This window comes from Coregonus lavaretus (assembly GCF_964263955.1).
Source record: "Coregonus lavaretus genome assembly, chromosome: 3".
In the NCBI taxonomy this organism is placed as follows: Eukaryota; Metazoa; Chordata; class Actinopteri; order Salmoniformes; family Salmonidae; genus Coregonus; species Coregonus lavaretus.
Window position 1 is genome coordinate 69,757,383 of NC_139990.1, and position 24,557 is coordinate 69,781,939.

The window sequence follows — 24,557 nt, forward strand, 5'->3', positions numbered from 1 at the left end:
TTGATATGCCCTATCTCACAAAGGAGCAATCAATCAAATATACATCAATGTGAAATATTTGTTTCTCATACAAACTCACACCCCAGGTGCCCGCCATCTCCCTGGCCTATGAGGCAGCCGAGAGTGACATCATGAAGCGTCAGCCCAGGAACCCCACCAGGGACAAGCTCGTGAACGAGAGGCTCATCAGCATCGCCTACGGACAAATCGGTGGGTTCCCATTAGCTCCCCCACCTGGTTGGGGGGATAAAGACAGTACATATGTAGCTGGACATGTTATCATAGCCCACAGCCAGATCAATGATCATTACTTGAAGTCCTTGAGCACTAGTTGTGAGGACATTGTGACAAATCTGGTCAGGCAGTAGTTGGGGCCTACTCTATGGACAGTATGGTTGATTAGTATTTTACCACCCTGTGGTAGAATCGGACAGACTGATGAGTGCATTGATGCTAATAGATCACAAATCTATGGTCAATGGTTTTTCCTTGTGGGATCCGGTTACATCATTTCCAGAGTGAACATGTGTTAACGCTTTGTGTCTATGTCTGTGTGTGAAGGTATGATCCAGGCTCTGGGAGGCTTCTTCTCCTACTTTGTGATCTTGGCTGAGAATGGCTTCCTACCCTCAATTCTTGTGGGCATCAGGCTCAACTGGGACGACCGCGCTTGCAACGACCTGGAAGACAGCTATGGCCAGCAATGGGTAGGTACACGCTACAATTCCGAGCCAAAATAAGTATTCAAATCATAGCGATACAGTATATTACAAGTATATCTGCAAATTCATTGTTTACACTATTTCACCATATTTTATCAGTTTCTATAAATAAATATTCCCTGACCAAGATGGCCGTCCTTTTAGTCACATTGCCGGGATGCCAATGTCCATTCTATGGTTCTATTTCATTCTATGATTAAAATACTGTGTCTCACTCCCTTTCTCCTCTGTGTGTAGACATATGAACAGAGGAAGATCGTGGAGTTCACCTGTCACACAGCCTTCTTCGTCAGTATCGTGGTGGTACAGTGGGCTGATGTCATTGTCTGCAAGACCAGGCGTAACTCAGTCTTCCAGCAGGGCATGAAGTGAGTGTCTGTCTGTCTGTCTGTCTGTTTCTGTCTCTCTTTTCCTGTCTGTCAGTCTGTCTGCCTGTCTGTCTGTTTCTGTCTGTCTGTCTGTCTGTCTGTCTGTCTGTCTGTCTGTCTGTCTGTCTGTCTGTACATTTGTTAATATACAGTATGCTTGGTCTCTATGTATATGACTCTCTCTCACCCTCTATCTCCTCTGCACTACTCTCCTCTTAGGAACAAGATCCTGATATTTGGCCTGTTTGAGGAGACAGCTCTGGCTGCCTTCCTGTCCTACACCCCAGGCATGGATGTGGCACTCAGGATGTTCCCCCTAAAGTGAGTGGAGTAAACCCAGAAATATACAGAAATACATCTACACATACTGTGGACATACACCTACACAAACAGATAGACATAGACATACACCTACACATTAGCATACACATACACCTACATATAATACAGCTACATACACACATACATACTGTACATACACCTACACTGACAGCTTGTGGGGTCCTCTTATTGACCTTCTATCTGCCATGTTGTGAGGTTGTGTTTATTAACCTCTGCCCCCCTCCTCTCTCTCTCTCTCTCTCTCTCTCTCTCTCTCTCTCTCCTCCAGACCCAGCTGGTGGTTCTGTGCGGTCCCCTACAGTGTTCTCATCTTTGTGTATGATGAGATCCGAAAACTGCTCATCCGTAGGAACCCAGGAGGTAAATGGCTGTCTCTCTCTCTTTCTCTATGTATAACATTTAGGCCCGAATCCTAACATGAGATTTGCATTTGTAACTTCACGCAAATCTTTAATTGACACAGAAACAAGAAAACTCTCGTAACGCCTCTCTTTCTCTTCCCCTCCCCTCTCCTCCTACAGGTTGGGTGGAAAGGGAGACATACTATTGAGCGATGGAAACCGTCTTTACTCACACCCCTACATCTTCCATTTGTTTCTCCCCTCTTCATTCCATCCCTGGCAAGACACGTCTTCAGATGCCCCACCCCGTAAAAGACAACAACCGCTTCAAAGCAATTTTCATCACAACAGCCCCAAAGATTAAAAACAGCAAAGCACCTTTACGACTTTCTACATCAACCTCCCTCCTCTCCATCTCCTATGATACTCTTTGCATGTGTTCTCTCACTGCTGTGTACATAAACCAATATATCTACCAAACGGCAGCTGCATATTGTGTATGTAGATTTGAATGAGCTATGATCTAAAGGGAGTGTCTACGCTCAGCAAAAAAGGGCCATACCGCTCCTTCCTCCCTTCCCTTTCTTTCCCCCCTCTATCTCTATACCTCTGTTCTTCCCTCTCTTCCTCCTCCTGCAACCCTTTGCTTGTCCTCCGATCACACACAGATATACAGATCACAAGCGAGATCCCACAGCTGACACCAATCGAGCCATCCCCTCTCGCCCTCTCCTGTCTCCAGGAGGAAGAGCGGATGTCTTTCTCACTCCGACCATTTCCTTTTTCTTCAACAGTGTTGTTGTTTTTTGATAATATGGGGTGGGGGTTCAATGGTTTTACTTGTTTTTTTATTTATATAAAGGGAGTGGGGTATGTGAGAGCTGCTTTCCCTCATTTAGGCATAACAAAACACACCCTGCCATGGCGTCACCAGTCCCCCTTCCCTTCCTGTCTCTCACACCCTCCTCTCCCCGCTACTCCCTGTTTGTCTATGTTTGTGTGCACTGTGTGAACCATTGTCCTTGTTAAATACTACAGTACACCCCCAGTTGGAAAATACAACTCAATCTTTCTGTGTGTTCTAGGAAAACTATATAATTCTATACCGATTTAAAGAAATAAAAATGATATGTTGAAAATAAAACATCTCAAGATATACATTCAATGAAAAAGAACATTGGCGGCATTGTTGAACCCGTTATGGAAAAAGAGGAAAGATCACCCTGTTTCCTTTTTTTGTATGGTTTCCAATCTCTTTTTTGCCAGGTTTTCAGAAAGCTGATGCAAAAATTTAAAAGCGACAAGGTTTTCGGTTGTGTTTTATTATTAAAACATGTGAGACAGAATCTATGGCGTCCATATTCCTACTACCACTTCATTGTGCCGGTGAAATGTGGTGTGATGATTTGGTGTGAGATGATGTGTCCATGTTCCTGGAGTCCGGTCCAGTCTAGGTGACCCAGTCCAGGTATTGAGTTCTGTGTGAATGTCTGTTTTGGAGACCAGCAGAGGAACAGCCATTTCAGGTTGGGTCTTACTCAGAGGGCTGTGGGGGGTTGAGACTACAGAAAATAAAATAAAAACAGTAGTAGAACATGTGTGTGAAAGAAAATGAAACCAACACCAATAAAACATCTAGAACATTTAATACAACTTAGCACTGTCTGTGTGTCTTTATCTCTCCCTGCCTTTGACTCGCTGCACTGACTTTCAGCCTCCCTCTTCTCTTATGTCAGTTTGATACTATATGGCCTGAATTTATGAAATCTTGTAGGATAAAACTGACCAGTAATTTCTATTTTTGTCTTCACCTGGACAACATTTGGCATTGTATATCTGTAAGAGTATAAGGGATTTCCAAGTGATTCTTTAGACCGTCGAGATCTACTGTATCTAGTGTTTTACTGTGTTCCAGTATTGTAACTATAGTGTTGAGGTACAAATTGGCAGAGTGCTAGGATGCCATCTAGTGATGAGAATCACATCAGGTTACCCTGCAAAATGGATAACTGATAGAAGACTTTGAGTTGGCAAAAGCCCAGGGTAATGCAACAAACGACCAAATCAAGTAAATGTTTCGGCTTTGATGTTGAAACCTACAAACAGTTGCAAACAGAAGAAAGGCAGGATATATGACCACGTGTGAAGCATAAAAACACAACACAATAATTCTACAAAGCTCCCTGGTCTAATGCTTCACGGGAAAAATCACACAGCATTAGTGAAACAGGTGAATACAATTTTCTGGGAGTAAAGAATATCATCATGTCGTCAGCATTTTACATTTCTGAAGCTTTGTTAGTCTTGCTTTGTGTTCTGTACCTACTGATAACAAGAGTACAGATACAGTATGGGCCAGTTTCCCAGACTGAGATTAAGCCTAATCCTAGACTAAAAAAAGCACTTTAGTTCTCCCCAAAACATAGTTTTTAATCCTGGAGTAGGATTAATCTGGGCTAAATTGCTGTGTTCAGTGGCTCAAATCTGCTCTAGATATTACTGTAGGTAAAAAAAACCTGTCATGGGGGTATGACAGAGCCTGTGCCTGTACCGACACCTACCGTTTTAAATACACTCCCTCCTCCCTCTGTTCCTCACACATTTAGGGTTAGTCCGTAATAGCACCTTATTGTCTATATAGTGCACTACAGGGAATACAGCAGTTGCCATTTCTGATGCAGCTTTCCACAACAGGGATTGTAGGGGGGGAGAAAACGCTTAGCATTGATCGAGTTGACGAGGTAGGCGTAAAGAGGGTGGGGTAAATGCTATTCACAAAAGGTGTATAAACTGCGTTGACACTCTACATCACCGACACTCGCTCTCTCTCTCTCACACACACCCCTCCCCCTAAATTCCCACGTCCATGCAGTGAGCTCACTGCAGTGTGACTCCTCTCTCCCCCTCCGCATAATAGAATATCGATTGCCCGGCTTTGCCGCAGTGTGCAGTATGCCAGTGAGTGAAGTGTGTGTGTGAGGATGGGAGAACCTCCAAAGTCATCTCCATGGCAACCTGTGCATGGGGTTGTCTTGGTGAGCAGTGTACAGGGGTCATGTACAAAGGGGGAAAAGAGGGGGGGGGCGGTGAGCACTGCGGTATCTGAAGAGTCAGACAGAGGGTGGGAAGGACAGGGAGGAGGACACAGAGAGAAAGAGAAAAGTAGGGAAACTACATCCTCTTGGGGGGCGGTACATCCGGGACACAAAAGGGCCTACAAAGTATTGCAATTTTGGCACATATACTGTACATACAGAATATACACACAACCTTTAATACCCTTTAATGTAATGTTTTAAATCCCCACAAATAAATATTATGCGCAAAAGGGACCCAAATATTTCAGAGGTCATGCTTGGACTTGAGTCCTCACACACACACAAAATCGGACGCAACACAATATCTTACAGGTAGGAGAGTTTATTGCACTTCCCAATTGTCATTAAAAATACCAAAAAGATAACATGACCTTTAAAAATAATATATTGACCTTTAAAATGTCAAAACTGTAATGCAGAGCTAATCAATTATGAAAAGTTAACAATCAACACTGCACCACATGCCTGCATATGACTAAAAGTAGATAGAGTATGTACAATACAGAGTATGATTTAAACATAATGCTTGATCACCATTAGGTATCTGGAATATCCAATAAGCATTGCTTTAAAGTAAATGCAATTTGTCTAAAAGAACCATTACTTTAGTTTGGGTAAATACATTGTAAAGCTGCAAATGGCACTTCTTCCCCAGTCAGAGAGGTGTTGGCGATTTTGTGCTATTTCCCTCATGCAGTTTAATAGTCCACAATGAGGACTATTCAACGTCAGCTATATAGGATAAAAACCAATCTGTCTTATTACTGTGGTGATGTTAAAGCTCTTTGTAACATGTCAGGTCTTGAGTTGACCGAGTTACATTTTGTATTATTAGATATCCACGAGGTAACATTAAACAGAAGGAACAGGCATTAAACAAAAGGCTGACACTGATTTTTCACAGGACGAAATTTGTATTAAACACAAATGAGAGGTATCTATAACATTTGGAAAAGGCCTACAGTATGAAGCAGGCATACCGATGAAGTATGTGCTGAGGTATATGAACGGCTCAGTCACTCTTTGTGCGTATGACAGTCAATCCATATATTCTTCTAAATTGAGTATTATTATGGTCTTAAAGAGTTTTAGAGGGTCATAAACAGCAAATTACTTCAGATGCAAGACAAGGTGCATTCTGTGTTATATTATTAAAGGTCAAAGGTGAGTGTTGAGGGTTCACACATAGAGAATGATAGAGGCCTCTAGTGGCCAAAGGGCTGTTTTAGCATGGGCAGCACCATTGAGGGCTTCCACCATGCTTCTGCCATTTTAAAGTAGTCAAAGTGGTCAACTGGGTGGGGATTCCTGTGGGTTGTAGCCTCAATGGTGCTGCCCATGCTGTCACAGATGCTATAATGGCACAGATATAAAGATGAGTCCTCTAACCCTTCACACAGGCTCCATGAAGAGCTCCTCCATTTCCGATCCTCCCTCCAGCTCTCGGAAGGCAGCGTGAGAGCCAATCACAAACATTGTCGCCCCTGAGTGACAAGAGAGACAGTCAATCAAATGGAAGAGATAGGAGAGGCTGGGGAAAAGGAGAGTGGAAGCCTAGGTTACAGTTAGGGCTCCATCTTGAGAAGCCAAACACAATGGTTAAACTTAGCAAATGATACGAAAAACTAGTTCTAAACAGACGTGTTTCTGAATAAGGTTTATCTGATCAAAATGTACACATTGCTAGTATAGGAAGCATGAGGCAGCGTGGATGTTGAAGAAAGAAGGTGCCGTAGAGAACTATCTGTACAAGTAAATTGTTTTGCCCCAACAGTTAGCAAGCTACTGCTCCTACGACAGTGCTTCCTGCCACCAAAGATTATGAGGTGGCCCCAGTTATGTTTACGTTTTGTGACGTATCCACTTTCATAGTTTGTTTTTAGCATATTAACGTTATTCACTATCATAATTGGTAGGAACGTGCATCTTTCCCTTTCAAGTCGATACGTATCTAGATACATGGGCTCCGATACGATACAGGAACAGTACGTTTTAGTTTGAAACAATTTGGTTTGATTAGAGAATGAATTGATGCGATACATTAACATTTGTTGCATAAACACATTCATTTTCCATTCTAAATTAAAACCGGCTGCTGATGGAGCCCATGAGGGGGGTGGGTGGGTGGGGTGGTATGTGTGAATGATGTATGTCTATGGTGTAGACCAGGGCTGCCCAACCCTCTTCCTGGAGATCTACTGTCCTGTAGGTTTTCAGTCCAACCCTAATTTAGCATATCTGATTCAGCTAGTTAAAGTCTTGTTGAGCAACTAATAACTAGAATCAGGTGTGTTAAATTAGGGTTGGACTGAAAACCCACAGGACGGTATATCTCCAGGAAGAGGGTTGGGCAGCCCTGGTGTATACTATGTAGGCACCTGATCTGAGCCATAAGGGAGACTAGGCATCTACCACCCCACTATCAGATTAGTAACCCATGTTTTCTGTACCCTCACCATCACCCACTAACTCACTTGTAATTTTTGCAGATTAAGTGTTTGAGCTAGTAATGTATCAATATGTATTGTTTACAATTTAGCCATGACATAGCCAATGAATATACACTAAGTATACCAAACATTAGGAACATCATCCTAATATTGAGTTGCACCTCAGAACAGCCTCAATTCGTCAGGGCATGGCCTCTACAAGGTGTCAAAAGCGTTCCACAGGGATGCTGGCGCATGTTGACTCCAATGCTTCCCACAGTTGTGTTAGGTTGGCTGGATGTCCTTTGGGTGGTGGACCATTCTTGATACACATGGGAAACTGTTGAGCGTCATAAACCCAGCAGCGTTGCAGTTCTTGACACAACTCTGTGTGCCTGGCACCCTGTTATATACCATACCCCGTTCAAAGGCTCTTCATTTTTTTGTCTTGTCCATTCACCCTCTGAATGGCACACATACACAAACTGTCTCAATTGTCCCCATCTCAAAGTCGAATGGTTTTGACCATTTGGAAGTTATTAAGCAAGTTTCTTTTCTCCTCCCTCTTTGGCCATGCAGTGCGCCTCACAAAAGTGATTCCTTGCTATAAAACTATCAACTTTAACATATACATATATATATATATATATATATGTAAAAATGACCATATACACTGATTGTTTAAAGCAAAACTAACTAAAACTATTGCTGATGGTGAACTTGAACAATCTAAATAAAATATATTGTAACCCCGTTCAGCAGGTATAGCCAGATGAGTTGTGTCTCCGGTAGTTTACTTTTATTCTGGTAAAACACCATTTTCAACAGCGCATAGATAACAATCTAGCAAATTACATAGGTTGTCACTCAACGAATAAAGCCTAATATCGCGCGAGCCATTTTAGCGTTTGAATACAGAAGGAGCCCGTAGATGTGCAAGATCAGGAACAGGCGGCGTACCTCGCGTTGGTCAGCGCGCGAAGCTGGGCACAGTGCGCAGTTTGACTAGGCTACTGATATTCCCTGAGATTGTTCGGCATGGAAAATTACTTGTAGATCAATGACAATCAACACAGTTACACGCTTATTAATTCGACACTGAAGGAGAGGACGCATCATTTGTCTCAAAATACGAGGAACTTTCGGAAGGTAGAAAGAATGTAATATGTGCAAAATATGTTAGTGAATCTGCAATTCGTAACGTTTGAATCGATTTTCTAACTGATCCAAACTACATTTGGATCGATTTGGGGTCCGCGGACCGATGCAGTGGTATTTTAAACATTTGAATCGGGGACCGATGCATATCGGTGAATCGTTACATCCCTAATAATTGGTCTCCTTCAAAGAAAGATTAATTTGTGAAATATATTCCACAAAGTATTTCTAGGCCTAAGTCTACAGTTATCCCAGGTCTGATGTGTACAGTAAAGAGTGAGATGGGGTTGTAACTTACCCAGGATCCAAAACACTGCAGCTCCTGCACCAGCCAACCAAAACACAGGGAAAGAGACCGCCCCCGCCAGAGCCAATTGGTGAGGTCCGGTCACCTCTTTTCCTGTGGGAAAATTTAAATCACTCAGATTTCAAGGACTATTCACCCAATTTATGGAGAAATTTCAGTGCCAACAGAAATTGTATTTGAATTCCATAATTTTGAATTTGTATTAGGATATTGAATTTGAATTGACTCTTTTTCCATTTGTAATGCACAAATTGAATCATATAATTCATAATTTGAATATTGCATTTCGCTTTTAAATTCTATTCAAATTCAATTGAATATTACATTTGAATATTTACATTTCCATTTCAATATGGTAGATAGTGCATTCATTGTCTGTGTATCAAGTTTACAAACTATTATTTCAAGTTGATCAGTTTCATATATTCAACTTCTAGGATGCATTCAGATTCAGTTTTCAAATTAAGTTCTCTAAATTCAGATTCAAAATCAGAGACAACATCCTGGTACTTTGCCAGGCAGGAAAGGTAGAGGAGAACAGATCGAATCAAACGCTCTCTGTGGTAAACAGAAGCTTCTGGTGGTTTCTGAAGCCAATGTGGCATTGTGATGAGGCAGCCTTAAACTGGCCTCATCACCATTTGAAAGGGTCTTAAAATGTATTTCATGAAGTTAATATTATCTCAAATGCTTAACTATATACATGTGTGGTTTGGACAATAGTCCATCAGCATGCATAGCTATCTACCAGTTTAGGTGTGCTTGACCTTAATTGTTTGCTACAGAGTTGGTTGCTCAGGTTTAAGTTACTGTAGGTGTGGCGAGTTAAATAATTAGCGTGTAGTTCACCCATGCTTTCAGTCTCCCTGAGTAGTAGTTCTAATCATGTTCTATTTCATGTAGCTCTGTCTTGTACATGACTAAATATGGTAATTTAAACTAATGAATGCAATTAACTTAAATAATGTGCTCCATAGTGTTACCAGGTCTAATTAACAAAGTAAAGTTATTCTAATTAAATGCTCATTCTCATTGGTTAATAAGTGTGGGCGGAGTTGAGGCGCAAAGGGATAAGTGCCGTCCTTTTCTCTCAGCTCAGGATTGAACACCATTTTACAATGTGCTCCACAGAAGTTTGTTTGTTAAGTCCTGTGTGTACAGGCAGTTGATTTAGGCTGTTCTGGTAGACTCTCTTTAGTCCCAGTAAGGCACGAGTTAGGCTCTCTTTAGATCTGGAAAAGGGTTAATGCCTAGTTATGCTGTTTAGCATTTAGGCCTAGTCTTCGCTGCAGTAGGAACCCTATTGAGGGGCTGAGCTTTAGACTCGCTGTCCTCTGTCATTTTTGTGAGTTTTCGTATCCTGAATGGTGGAGATATGGACAACTGTTTGAGACAAGCCATGTATCCTGAAACCCTGCATCTGTAATAAATTCAAGTATTGTTTTTGTACAATCATGTGTCCTCCTCATTCCCACCTATCACCTCCCTTGGATACTCTGGGTCCGCTATTCTACAGGCATGTTGCATTTATTTCCTTTCTATGAATTTGGCTCTAGCGTTTGAACCGTTTTGGCTATAAGCTATTATGACCATTCCTGAAATCTTAGGAACATGAATGTGCCTTCTGTCCCCTCTATGATGATCACAGGCCGCGCAAGACATGTTAGAAGGGAGAGCCACAAAAACCACAATTTGGCCACCATAGGAATAGCCTTTCCACTCCCTATTTAATATTGCGCTTGAGACTGACTGGGTTCGAACCAGGTCTCCTGCACATCACAAGACTGTGCAAGCCCACTTCGCTTAAGCCTATAGGGATAAGTTCAGGAAATTAATGTCAACCGCTTGCTTAACGAGTACCACCTTTCCCTGATTCAGCTCATAACGAGACTCACTCAGGACCACTGCCTAGCAAACATGTGACCGCCCTCCTGAAGCATTCCAACCCAATGCGTTATTTACTGAAAAAGGGCTTCTTCAATTGTGACAGAAATGGTAATCTACCTTCATTAGATATATTTAGATTTCTAAACTATAAGTCCTACAAACACATGCTTAGTACTGTTAGAAAGGTATGAACTGTGGGATTCTGATACAGATGAACAACAACGTGACTATTACAGAGCAACAGCAGGCAAAGAAAAGCACAAACTATATATATATATATATACACTGAACAAAAATATTGAACAACATGCAACAATCTTTTTGATTTTATTGAGCAACAGTTTATATAAGGAATTCAGTCAACTTTAATAAATAAATTAGGCCCTAATCTATGGATTTCACATGATTGGGAATTCAGATATGCATCTGTTGGTCACAGATATCTTTTTAAAAAGGTAGGGGCGTGGATCAGAAAATCAATCAGTATCTGGTGTGACCATAACTTGCCTCATGCAGCACGACACATCTCCTTCACATAGAGTTGATCAGGCTGTTGATTGTGGCCTGTGGAATATTTTCCCACTCCTCTTCAATGGCTATGCGAAGTTGCTGGATATTGGCGGGAACTGGAACACGTTGTCGTTTACGTCGATCCAGAGCATCCCAAACATGCTCAAATGGGTGACATGTGAGTATGCAGGCCATGGAAGAACTGGGACATTTTCAGCTTCCAGGAATTGTGTACAGATCCTTACGACATGGGGCCGTGCATTATCTTGCTGAAACATGAGGTGATTGCGGCAGATGAATTGCACAACAATGGGCCTCAGGATCTCGTCACAGTATCTCTGTGCATTCAAATTGCCATCGATAAAATGCAATTTTGTTCGTTGTCAGTAGCTTATGCCTGCCCATACCATAACCTCACAGCCACCATGGGGTACTCTGTTCACAACATTGAGATCAGCAAACCACACGCCCACACAACACCATATACGCTGTCTGCCATCTGTCCGGTACAGTTGAAACCGGGATTCATATTATATTGGTGCTGTGATCTCTCAGTATGAGGTCAAAGTGGGGTTAAATGTAACCAAGGTGGTTCGATGAACCACGCTCTTTTGATGAGTAACCTTGCTGGAGACATGTTAGCTTCCTGAACTCATCCCTATGGGCTTTAGGTAAGTGGGCTAACACAGTCTTGTGACATGCAGGAGGCCTGGTTGAAACCCAGTCAGTCATAAGAGCAAGATTAAATAGGGAGTGAAAAGGCTATCCTTAGAAGGGTCTATGACCGGGCTATTAAACTATATTCTTATGGGGGCCACATTTTTGTGACACTCCCTTCTAACGTCTCCTGCGCGGCCTGTGATCATCATATTGGGGAAGAGAAGGCATGTACATGTTTCAGAGAGTCTAACCTTTCAGGAATGGGGTCATAATAGCGTATAGCTAAAACGGTTCAGACACTAGAGCCAAATTCATAGGAAGACAATACATTAAAACATGCCACATTGGCTTCAGAAACTGCCAGAAGCTTCTGTTTACCATAGAGAGCGTTTGATTCAAACCTCTACCTTTCCTGGCTGGCAAAGTACCAGGATGTTGTCTCTGGTTTTGAATCTGAATTTAGAGAACTGAATTTGAAAACTGAATCTGAATGCATCTGAGAAGTTGAATATATGAAACTTTGATCAACTTCAAATGATAGCTTGTAAACTTGGTACACAGAAAATGAATGCAATATCTACCATATTGAAACTGAATATATAAATATTGAATTTGAACAATCAATTAAATTTAAAACAATGCAATATTCATTAAAGTCAGTATCAAATCATGAAATACAATAATTAAATAATTAAATTTGTTACAAATATTAAATTCAAATTCAATATCCTAATACAAATGTAAAATTATGGAATTCAAATAAAATGTATGTTGTTACTGAAAATTGCTCCATATCAATCATCTTACAGATCCTGACTCCTTTACTCACCAAAGACGACCAATTTAGACTCCTGGGACTTGAGGTGGATAATGTAGAAGGCACCAAAAAACACTGCCAAAGCAATCAGCAGCATGGGAGAGCTGATACTGAGGTAAAGAGGGGGAGATTGGAAGAGGGAAAGAGTTATTCTTTGATAATCACAGATTCTAAATCACCTCAATCCAGCATAGATCTAGGCCTATTCGAAACACTGAGATTTTGAATTTGAAAAGAAAATAGGCTGCTGGCAGCAGTCTGTCTAGATACAATATGTAATTACTGTGTTTTTATATTCACCGAATACCACAGTGTCTTTAAAAACTCCTGTCCCGCAGCTCTTACATGCAGTAGAGGATGAGGCCAAGGAAGATAAAGGTGTAGTTGCTGTTGTAGGTGTCCAGGTTGCGCACCACCCTCTGGCACAGTTCGCCAAAGTTGCGGGGCTTGGTAAACTTCCTGTGATCCACGAAGCCAGCCCAGGGACGGATGGACGCACGGCGACGATCAAACCACTCCTTGGCCACACCGGCCGAGAGGCCTTTGGGCAGCCACAGCCTGTGAGGCAAGGCAGAAAGCCAGGGTGGTAAACTAAACAAGAGGTATGGGGAGATGGAAAAAATGTATAGCATCAATCCAAGAGACTGATGGTGGACAGAATGAACAACAACACATCATAGCCAGGCATAATACAGGGAAAGGACAAACTGACCCATCTAGCTCCTTTAGTGGTAGGCTAGATTAAGAAAAATATGAGACAAATTCAGATCACAATTCATTGTCCTACAGACACAATAATAGCCACAGAAGAATGACTACACATGAAATGAGGACTGTATATAAAATGTATTTGGACCAGAACCCATCACCAACAATGGTCCCAGAGAGCTACATGGTGCTACAACTCATCAAGTTGAATCAGGCGTGATAGTGCTGGGCTGGAACAAAAGCCTGCCCACCCTGTAGCTCTCCAGGACCAGGTTTAGTGACTGTTGGCACTAGACCAGGGCTCTCCAAACCTGTTCCTGGAGAGCCGTCCTGTAGGTTCACTCCAACCCTAATCCAGCTCACCTGATTCTAATATTTAGCTGGTTGACAAGCTGAATCAGAGAGGTTACAACTGGGGTTGGAGCAAAAACCTGCTTGTGGGTAGCTCTCCAGGAACAGGATTGGTGAGCGCTGCACTAGACAGATTAACTAACAGATAGAGACAGAGCTAGAAAAACAACAGCACACACTTTCCCATGACACCTCCGGCTCCAGCAGCATCAGCTGGCTCAGCGCTGAAGAGATCCCCTGCCTTGGAGTCCATGTCTACAAGGCAGTTCTCACCCTTTGGGACACCAGATTTCATTAGAGTAACTGACGCCGAGGTAGGAAAGATGTAGGCTAAAATACACCATGGGACATAGCAGTGACAGAAAATAGACATAAAAAGGTTAATGGCACTGTTTCACAAGTGACAACAAATCCTCTCACATAATGCAAAACTAGGCTTTCGATTGTTGTAACAAATTAATAACGCACAGTGACAAAGCTACAGACTGTAGGGAGAGTCTGGGTTATGGAATGGAAAATGTTTGTCATCATGGATGGGCTTACCCACAGACCGTTCAATTGCCACATCATTTAGCTAGATAGTTAAATAGAATATAAATGTCTGAATCACAGAAACTAACGCACAAGTTGTTCACTGTCATTACTCGAAACCTTGAATATCTCCGTTTTAGACAACTTTTCTACACTAAATAACGATTCCTGTCGAAGAAGCTTTAACAGCCACATCACCATTCCTTCATGTCAATTATTGCTAAGCTTAGTCACTATTCTAGCAACCCGCATTGTCTCAGCTCACTGCCATGGAATTGTATATGAATAAGAATAGCTTTCGCTACATACAAAATAGTTACATAAATCATATAATTGAAGGCATACTCACAGTAGTTCAAAATGTTTACGGTGCTCAGAAATACTACTAACGCTGTGCTGTTGCTCAGCGGATGTGATGTGGAATAAAATTGAACGCAGGGTCTAACTTCCAGTATAATTTTTTCATGAATTTCTAAATAAAAGTCCAAAATAGGATAGAATACTTTTCAGTGTGAACTTCATCAAGATCATGTATTTTTATTAATTTATTACTGGAAAAATATTATAGCCATTTAACTGGAGTAGAAAATGAGATAAATACCTGATAGCTATTTATGAATTATGAGTTATCAATTAACATTATGTAACAGGAATGTCCAGGTGAACAAAAAGGAGAGCAATCGTTGATGAAGTCAAATCAAAATCAATCCGGTTTAATACAATTCAGGGAAACACCTCCAGAACAGAAGCATAGAAAATGTCTAAAGGTCCTTATATATTAATCACACAGCACTGAATGTTCTGTAAACACCAGCCAGAGGCTTGTAGGAAGTCAAATCAGCTGCTACAGAATCACAGTGTCACAGATACATTATCAGTGTGTCCTCAAATCCAGTCTTGCTTCAAACTTTAACCATAACATTCAACACTGGCAGACATTTGATACTGGCAGTTAAACATGTAAAAAATAATAACATCAGTAGTTAGTTACAATAGATAATTATATACTAACAGGCGCAAAACGACTTAATTAAATATAGACAGATACATTACCAAAGGGAATGCATCTGTCTGTGTCTCCCCACACAATCATGTTTATAACATTTCAACAGTAAATCAAATACAGGGAAAGAATTACCCAAATTATTTCCCATTACAGCATATCTGCTATTTATTCTGTGCCACGTTCTGGATGTCTGAAAAATGTATGATATAAAAATATGATATTTAAGTTTCTGGTTGAAATAAGAAGCACACATTTCAGATGGTAGCCCATGCACATTTAATAGTTCACCTGGAACATAGCATACTAATTATTTATACCTGTCAATACATATACAATGAAATAGACAAGTATTTATTTTCTTTGCGAGCAAATTGACATCAAACTCAGAGGTATGACAATAGTTTTGGAATGAAAGGCATGAAGTAACAAACACTTTAAAAAGTAGGACAACATCACAACAGTGTTCAAATCAGATATGATGTATTACTGGAGAACGCATTTTACTATCAAGACAAAAAATGCAAAGTTTTGTTTTCAAGATACAGGTCAGCAGCTCAAATGTGTGTCTTGTGTCATACTAATGAGCAGGGACTACTGCTGCTCAGAAATCTGATGTACTACAGTGGGGGAAAAAAGTATTTAGTCAGCCACCAATTGTGCAAGTTCTCCCACTTAAGAAGATGAGAGAGGCCTGTAATTTTCATCATAGGTACACGTCAACTATGACAGACAAAATGAGGAAAAAAAATTCAGAAAATCACATTGTAGGATTTTTTATGAATTTATTTGCAAATTATGGTGGAAAATAAGTATTTATGAACTGTATGTTCATGTGGACTTCTAACAATGTCCTGTAAGTTCAAGCTAGTCCGGTCATATCTTGTTGACCCAAGAGCTGGGTTCTTGGGGGTATGTACTAGATCCCATCTCCTCTTTCTGGTGGAAGTGACAATATGCCTCTCAATCCTGTCTGATGCCCTTCCCCCCGAAGGCCATGCCATGTTATCTCCCTGTTGTGAATGTGCCTTCCTAGTGAGTCCATTTGAAGCACTTGCAGCAGGGATTGCATGTAAGCCTACAATTTTTCCTCAATGTGACTTGTTTGAAGCCTAGTTAACCTATACGGGACGGTTGATGTAACGTGCGCTAATTTGATTAGCATGACTGTTGTAAGTAACAGCAAACTTTCCAGGACATAGACGTGTCCTATATGGGCAGAAAGCTTAAATTCTTGTTAATCTAACTGCACTGTCCAATTTACAGTAGCTATTACAGTGAAAGAATATCATGCTATTGTTTGAGGAGAGTGCACAACATCAAAAAACGTATCACGGCAACTGGTTTGATACATTCACCTCTGAAGGTAAATAATGTACTTACATTCAGTAATCTTGCTCTGATTTGTCATCCTAAGGGTCTCAGAGATAAAATGTAGCATAGTTCTGTTTGATAAAATCAATTTTTATATTCAAATGTAGGAATTTGCGCCTAAACTGCAATATTATATTGTGGCATTTCTCTTGTATTTCAAAGATGATGGAACAAAAAAATAAATAGAAAACGCATGTTTTTTTATTTTTTATTATCTTTTACCAGATCTAATGTGTTATATTCTCCTACATTAATTTCACATTACCACAAACTTCAAAGTGTTTCCTTTTAAATGGTATCAAGAATATGCATATCCTTGCTTCAGGTCCTGAGCTACAGGCAGTTAGATTTGGGTATGTCATTTTAGGCGAAAATTGAAAAAAATAGTCAGATCCTTAAGAGGTTAATGCACTTGTGATAAAGCATTTTCTATAGGACACTTGTATAGTCTCTCACCACTTTGTGTGAATCCTCATAAGCACTGGTCAGATGAGCCAGATCACAGTTCTCTCCAGTTTTCTCACAAACACAGCAATTGGCCTATACGATTTATTTCCTGTGGGTCTTCATGTGCATTTTAAGATTTCCATTCTGAGCAAATCCTTTGCCACAATAATCACAACAATATGGTTTCTCCCCTGTATGAATCCTCCTGTGCGCGCTCAGATTTGCAGTATTGCTGAAACATTTGCTACAATCATGGCAGCAGTATGGTTTCTCCCCTGTGTGAACTCTCATGTGTCCTGTATAATTTGATCTGGTGCTGAAACTTTTGCCACAAACAGAACAGAGATATGGCTTCTCCCCAGTATGTCTCCTCCTGTGCAAAACCAGATGTCCACTTTGAGTGAATCCTTGGCCACATTCCTGGCAGCAATATGGTTTCTCGCCGGTGTGAGTCCTTTTGTGTCCAATCAAATTGGCTGCGTCGCTGAAACACCTGCCACAATCATCGCAGCGGTATGGTTTCTCTCCTGTGTGAACCCTCATGTGCTTTTTCAGCCTAAGCTTTGTGGTGAACATTTTACCACAAACATGACAAAACTCAGGCTCAGCTACGATGTGAGTTTGGAGGTGGTCTTTCATACTCTCTTTAGAATCTAGGTGCTTTCCACACACACCACAGAGACATTCTTTATCCTCTATAAGTGCATGACTTTGCACATGATTCAAAAAGGGACGCTTGTACCGAAAAGACCTCCCACAAACCTTACAAGAACATGGAGTACATTTCATGCCATTTGCACTGCTATAAGTTTGTTTTCTTTTTTGTTTTCTTGTAGTCTTTGGTTTGTGTGACTTTAAAACAGACTGCACTCCGTTGCTTTCCATCCCATTGACATGGTCACTATTTTTACTCTGAGCTGAAGAACAGGTTGGTTCTGATATTCTGTAGTCCTCTCCATCAGGTTCTGTTTTGATCTGTCCAGTTACAATGTTTGGTTGAGAGTCTCTCTCCCTATTTTCCTCACTTTGGATTTGCGAGGACTGAGTTGGGTCCTGATCATAATCACTTACACAGAAAGGATCAAATATGAACTCTCTGGTGTCAGACTCCAGCCACTGAAGTTGCTTTTTGAGTTCCTCCTGCTCCTTTTTTATCCGTATGGGCTCGCTGTCCACCTGTCCAAGACTAAAGCTCCAATCCTGCTCACAGGGCTGCTGCTCAGGGGGAACCTCCTCTTCCAATACAGTGAGCTGCTGGAGGTCTGGAGGGAGAGAAAGGGATGAAATGGGAAACTCAAGTCTACTAACCTTACAATGCAACGGACGTTAAAATTGATAAAAGGTCAAAAATGCAGTTCTGATAATTGTAACAGCTGCATACTCAACGCTTTTCAAATAAATACAAATCCATCAAATATTGACTGAATTATAGAACATCAACAAAAAGTCTAAAACGGATTTTAAAAAACGTTAGCCTATGTGGCAAGTGAAATTACACCCTACAGAAACAGGGAAATAATGGCTGGAACGGGAGGAATCCTGATGGCGGGCATGCGCGTTGCCTCTTCAAGAATGTCTAGCCATAATGTTACTTTTGTGGACACTGACTCTCAAAATGAAATAACTAACATTGTCAATTTGTATTAAATATAGGTTGAATAATAAATGTAAGAAACCTGCTCTTTGTAACTTTATCTCAGGTTTAATAACGATGTCAAGAATATTCTGTAGACGGTCGATCTCCTCTTTCGAACGGGAAATCTCTTCCTGGTATTCCGCTATCGTTTTTTCAACTGCCCCAAATATCTCCTCAGCAGCCGCAGTTAACCGCTGGTTGAGAAACACTCTCAACAACTGTATTTTAGACATTTTTACAGAATGCTAGTGCTAGCTAGCTAACAATTAGGTGACAACGCTCTTCTTTGACAACTTCGTTCATCAATGATAGATTTTCATGGATCTGCTGTGCCAAACGCTTGCGTAGTCTGCACCACGGCTTAACGTATTTTGCAATGTCGCTGCCTACTGGAGTGGAGTGGACACGGTCAGTTCGGATTTCTATGAACATTCTCCATTTCATACATAGACGATAAGGAACATTCATTTCGCTCCTTATGTGTACCACTCAGGGGTGGGACCAAGTCACTATTGTTCGAGTCACAAACAAGTCTCAAGTCACATGGTTCCGAATCTCAATATTTTTTAATACCACACAAACTACCGAAATTACAGGCTAAGAATGTTCATCTTATCATATTTCTCCAATGCCAAATCAGTTTGTCTTGTTTGCAACGAAACTGTCCCTGTTTGAAAATAAATAAATGTGAGACGTCATTAGGAATCTGAGCATGGTACTTTGAAAAGTTAGGCCTACCTTTCCACCATTAGACAGAATAGGCCTACCGACGCAGAAAAAGTTAAGCTTTAACTGCTGGCTACTCTTCTTCCATGGCTTAACCCAACGTGAGAAGGTCACAAGTATTTCCCTAAAAGCTGTCTGGGTTTAAACATCTTCTATTGTACAGAAAGTGAATAGCTTAATCAATTCATTTAGTCTCCTAGGCTATAGAAGGTTGAATCTCAGCCTCAATGTCAAAGAAACTAACAATGATAACCTCATATGCATCGGAGTCTTTCCCGGGTATTTTACAGCTTTGTTTTTAGCATCACTTTAAATAATCGGATCTTGTTGTATTTCTTCAAAATCTTAAAATAACAATGGGTAGGCCTGCGCAGTTATACATCACTTTAAATAATTTGATATGTTTTTTTTTTCTTTAACATTTTAAGCTAACAATGGGTAGGCCTGTGCTTTTTGGCATTTTCTTTAATTAAAGGTAGACCTATGGCATACCCTCTCATACCCCCTCAATTCGAGTCCTGGTTTAAACTTAACAGCCCTTCAGAAATAAGAGGTAGGCTATTTAAAGAGTGCATAATGGATGGATGAATTGGCCTACAAATCAATGGATATAGCAGCCTATAGGTAGGCCTACCTCTTATTTCTTAAATATGAAGAAATAGGCTCCAACACAAAGCCCTCTTGTTGTTAGTAAAGTCTAACTAAAATGAAGACGATTGAAATGAATTACTAGAATGTGCCTACTTTCAGCACCATGAGCACTCCATTTCCGATTGATTGTGCCACGGCTGCTGCTTCAAGCTTCAGCACCACAAAAGTTACTTGAATGGGGCTTATTGTGAGGTATTTTTCCACATTTTGTTACGTTACTGCCTTATTCTAACATTGATTAAATAATTAATCAATCTAGACACAATACCCCATAATGACAAAGCAAAAACAGGTTTTTAGACAATTTTGCAAATTTATAAAAAATAGAAATTCCTTATTTACATAAGTATTCAGACCCTTTGCTATGAGACTCGAAATTGGGCTCAGGTGCATCCTGTTTCCATTGATCATCCTTGAGATGTTTCTACAACTGGATTGGAGTCCACCTGTGGTAAATTCAATTGACTGGACATGATTCGCTCCTGTAAGTCGCTCTGGATAAGAGCGTCTGCTAAATGACTAAAATGTAAAATGTAAATTTGGAAAGGCACACACCTGTCTATATAAGGTCCCACAGTTGACAGTGCATGTCAGAGCAAAAACCAAGCCATGAGGTCGAAGGAATTGTCCTTAGAGCTCCGAGACAGGATTGTGTCGAGGCACAGATCTGGGGAAGGGTACCAAATAATTTCTGCATTCTTAAATGGAAGAAGTTTGGAACCACCAAGACTCTTCCTAGGGCTGGCCGCCCAGCCAAACCTCGCAATCGGGGGAGAAGAGCCTTGGTCAGGGAGGTGACCAAGAACCCGATATTCACTCTGACAGAGCTCCAGAGTTCCTCTGTGGAGATGGGAGAATCTTCCAGAAGAACAACCATCTCTGCAGCACTCCACCAATCAGGCCTTTATGGTAGAGTGGCCAGACGGAAGCCTCCTCAGTAAAAGGTACATGACAGCCCGCTTGGAGTTTGCCAAAAGGCACCTAAAAGACTCTGACCATGAGAAACAAGATTCTATGGTCTGATGAAACCAAGGTTGAACTCTTTGGCCTGAATGCCAAGCGTCACATCTGGAGGAAACCTGGCACCATCCCTACGGTGAAGCATGGTGGTGGCAGCATCATGCTGTGAGGATGTTTTTCAGCGGCAGGGACTGGTAGACTAGTCAGGGTCGAGGGAAAGATGAATGGAGCAAAGTACAGAGAGATCCTTGATGAAAACCTGCTCCAGATCACTCAGGACCTCAGACTGGAGCGAAGGTTCACATTCCAACAGGACAACGACCCTAAACACACAGCCAAGATAACGCTGGAGTGGCTTCGGGACAAGTCTCTGAATGTCCTTGAGTGGCCCAGCCAGAGCCCGGACTTGAACCCATTCTAACATCTCTGGAGAGACCTGAAAATAGCTGTGCAGCGGTGCTCCCCATCCAACCTGACAAAGATTGAGAGGATCTGCAGAGAAGAATGGGAGAAACTCTCCAAATACAGGTGTGCCAAGCTTGTAGTGTCATACCCAAGAAGACTCGAGGCTGTAGTCACTGCCAAATGTGCTTCAACAAAGTATTGAGTTAAGGGTCTGAATACTTATGTAAATGTGATATTTCCGTTATTTATGTTTAATACATTTGCAAAAATGTATAAAAACCTGTTTTTGCTTTGTCATTATGGGGTATTGTGTTTAGATTGACAAACAATTTAATCAATTTTAGAATAAGGCTGTAACATAACAAAATGTGGAAAAAGTCAAGGGGTCTGAATACTTTCCGAATGCACTGTAACTCTGATAAATACATCAAGGGCAAGAAACATAGTTTTTTATTAAAATCCATTATATTTGTAGCAAGCTATCAAAGTTGACTTCTGGTCCTTCTCATTTTCGCGCTCTCCTCAAACTGAACAGAACATAGGCTATAGGCGCAGTGTGTAATGCAGCCTAGATTTATTTAGCTGTACAGCAGATCAGCAATCTCTTCGCTAGCTCAGTTGTTGTCAAACCTTTTGACCAGCGACCCCACAAAAAGGAGTGGTTCAAAGCTTGCGACCCCCGCGCACGCAAATGCTCGCGCGCACAGGTGATGCATTTTCAAAACGCTAGATACAGAAAAAAAACTGCTTTTTATACCTGCATTTCGAGCTGAAAGTCATTCATGTTAGCAGTCAATAAGAACTATGGATATCACGTCACATTTTCACTTCTCTGGAGCGGGGGTTGCAGGATCGGATGGAAAAAATGATCTGTCTGTCGCCTTTTTCTTCCGCACAAATATCCTAATTAATTCGCCAGAATATGTCACATCTTCATCCCATAAGTATTTAAGGTAGTGCAATGTTACAGCTATCTTTAGACATATAGCCAGTACCACCACTGAGGTATGTAATTATAACCCGACCAAACTAGGCCCATCTGAAATATGAAAATGATCAATGAAATCACCAGGTAGCCTATTGTTCTGGCAAAGATGCGTCTGTAGCAGATTGCTAAACTGAATTTTATATGGATAATTTTAACGTCGGTAGGCTACTCTGTTTTTGCCAGGCAGAAAATTCAACAAGTGCTTTCTGATCACTAATCTGGATATGTGCGCCCGCTTTTGCGCGCCAATGCTGATGACTGGTTTGGTCAACAGTCAAGACACGCAATGTTTTGGTTCTGAAACACAGATTATAATAATTTGGTGCAATGTTAGTGACCAGATCGAATAAGAAAAGGCATAAATATAAAATACAAATGTGAATGCATTGTTTATCAGTGGTGTAAAGTACTTACATAAAAATACTTTAAAGTACTACTTAAGTAGTTTTTTGGGGTATCTGTACTTTACTATTTATATTTTTTGCCAACTTTTACTTCACTACATTCCTAAAGAAAATAATGTACTTTTTACTCCATACATTTTCCCTGACACCCAAAAGTAGTCGTTACATTTTGACAGGAAAATGGTCCAATTCACACATTTATCAAGAGAATATCCCTGGTCATCCCTACTGCCTCTGATCTGGCAGACTCACTAAACACAAATGCTTCGTTTGTAAATTATGGCCCTGGCTATCTGTCAATAATTTTTTTTAATTTTTTTATTGTGCCATCTGGTTTGCTTAATATAAGGAAGTTGAAATGATTTATACTTTTACTTTTACTTTTGATACTTAAGTACATTTTAGCAATTCCATTTACTTTTGATACTTAAGTATATTTAAAACCAAGTACTTTTAGACTTTTACTTAAGTAATATTTTACTGGGTGACTTTCACTTTTACTTGAGTCATTTTCTATTAAGGTATATTTACTTTTACTCAAGTATAACAATTGAGTACTTTTCCCCATTCAGTTTCACACTCGCGACCCCAAAGCCTTCTCACAGCGCTACTGTACTGCACCCGACCTATGTTGAATGAGTTTGCTGGTCCGATCAGAGGATCGAGTGTGCGTTTCACAGGTAAAAAATGACAATAATGTAGGCATATGGAAAATGTTTTGGCTCTTGTGATCACTGGAGGAACAGGACAAATCAGAAGTAAAAACAGATGTGATGTGACATTACACCAAATGAACAAGACAAAAACCATCTTTATGCACAGACAGGTGTAAGATTTGCCTCTAAATCGTTACCTTAATTTGACAAATACAACTCACATTGATCAAGACTTATGTATATTTCCATTTGTAGGACCTGGGAAAGTGGTTACAAACATGTAAAAAGACAACACACAAAATTGCCATAGAGATCCTATAATTAACTATAATATAGTGTTCTATTTTGTTATAGTGTAATTATATGGCAAGAGCATATGGCATATTATAATATTATATGGCAACAGTATATAAAAAGCATCAGGATGTAACTTTTTCATAGCAACTGTTGCCCTTTCCCCACACAAGGTACTGTCATATATTCTCCCTCTCGTGGGTAATCCTTATGTGCCTTCCAAGGGAGTTCATCCATTTGAAGGATTTGCCGCAATAATTACACCTAAACGGTTTTCCATCAGTGTGAATTGTCTGATGCCTATTCAATGCGCTTGTTGTCATAAAGCATTTTCTACATATAGGACACTTATATGGTCTCTCCCCTGTGTGACTCCTCACATGCGCTTTCAGATGATGAATATTGCTGAAACATTTGTCACAGACACGGCATTGCCATGGTTTCTCTCGGTTTTCCTCACTTTGTATTTGATAAAGATATGAGGACTGAGCTGCCGGGTTCTCTCCGTCTTCCTCACTTTCTATTTGGTGAAGGTATGAGGACTGACTTGGGTTCTCACTGTTTGTCTCACTTTGTATTTGGTCAAGATGTGATGAATGAGTTGGGTTCGCTCTGCTTTCCTCACTTTGTACTTGGTGAAGATGTGATGAATGAGTTGGGTTCTGAATCGGATCATAGTTACTTTTCAAACAGGCAGGACTGAATATGAAGTCTTTGGTACCAGATTCTAGCCAATGAAGTTGCTCTTCCCTCCGACTGGTCCGGAGTTCATCCTGCTCCTTTT

The 24,557-nt window shown here is 40.7% G+C and overlaps 3 protein-coding genes across 6 annotated transcripts in view; 1 reads left to right on the forward strand and 2 right to left on the reverse strand.

Annotated features, from left to right (window-relative positions):
• The window catches only part of LOC311109771 (sodium/potassium-transporting ATPase subunit alpha-3), a 30,668-nt gene extending 27,239 nt beyond the window's left edge, over positions 1 to 3,429 (forward strand). For both annotated transcript variants that reach the window (XM_084152754.1, XM_084152753.1), the window contains exons 17-22: positions 87 to 210; positions 562 to 707; positions 960 to 1,090; positions 1,310 to 1,411; positions 1,701 to 1,792; positions 1,954 to 3,429. In XM_084152754.1, the coding sequence (XP_084008880.1) occupies positions 87 to 210; positions 562 to 707; positions 960 to 1,090; positions 1,310 to 1,411; positions 1,701 to 1,792; positions 1,954 to 1,982 (624 nt within the window). In that variant the 3' untranslated portion in view covers positions 1,983 to 3,429. The remainder of the gene's footprint in view (positions 1 to 86; positions 211 to 561; positions 708 to 959; positions 1,091 to 1,309; positions 1,412 to 1,700; positions 1,793 to 1,953) is intronic.
• A 1,748-nt stretch (positions 3,430 to 5,177) lies between these two features.
• Positions 5,178 to 14,657, reverse strand: LOC311125681 (prenylated Rab acceptor protein 1-like). 3 transcript variants are annotated; one of them, XM_084158430.1, is made up of 6 exons: positions 14,579 to 14,657; positions 13,878 to 13,972; positions 12,985 to 13,197; positions 12,652 to 12,749; positions 8,757 to 8,858; positions 5,178 to 6,355 (listed from the first exon to the last, which is right to left on the reverse strand). In XM_084158430.1, the coding sequence occupies exons 2-6, from the start codon at positions 13,949 to 13,951 to the stop codon at positions 6,264 to 6,266; spliced, it is 579 nt and encodes a 192-aa protein (XP_084014556.1). In that variant the 5' UTR covers positions 13,952 to 13,972; positions 14,579 to 14,657; the 3' UTR covers positions 5,178 to 6,263. The 3 variants fall into 3 exon arrangements, with proteins under 3 accessions (XP_084014556.1, XP_084014555.1, XP_084014554.1); XM_084158429.1 differs by having other exon boundaries at positions 12,985 to 13,230; XM_084158428.1 differs by having other exon boundaries at positions 13,878 to 14,028; positions 14,579 to 14,642.
• Positions 14,658 to 16,866: 2,209 nt separating this feature from the next.
• On the reverse strand, positions 16,867 to 18,936 carry LOC311106753 (uncharacterized protein). The gene is made up of 2 exons (XM_084149149.1): positions 18,730 to 18,936; positions 16,867 to 18,315 (listed from the first exon to the last, which is right to left on the reverse strand). The coding sequence occupies exons 1-2, from the start codon at positions 18,920 to 18,922 to the stop codon at positions 17,156 to 17,158; spliced, it is 1,353 nt and encodes a 450-aa protein (XP_084005275.1). The 5' UTR covers positions 18,923 to 18,936; the 3' UTR covers positions 16,867 to 17,155.
• Positions 18,937 to 24,557: the final 5,621 nt, after the last annotated feature.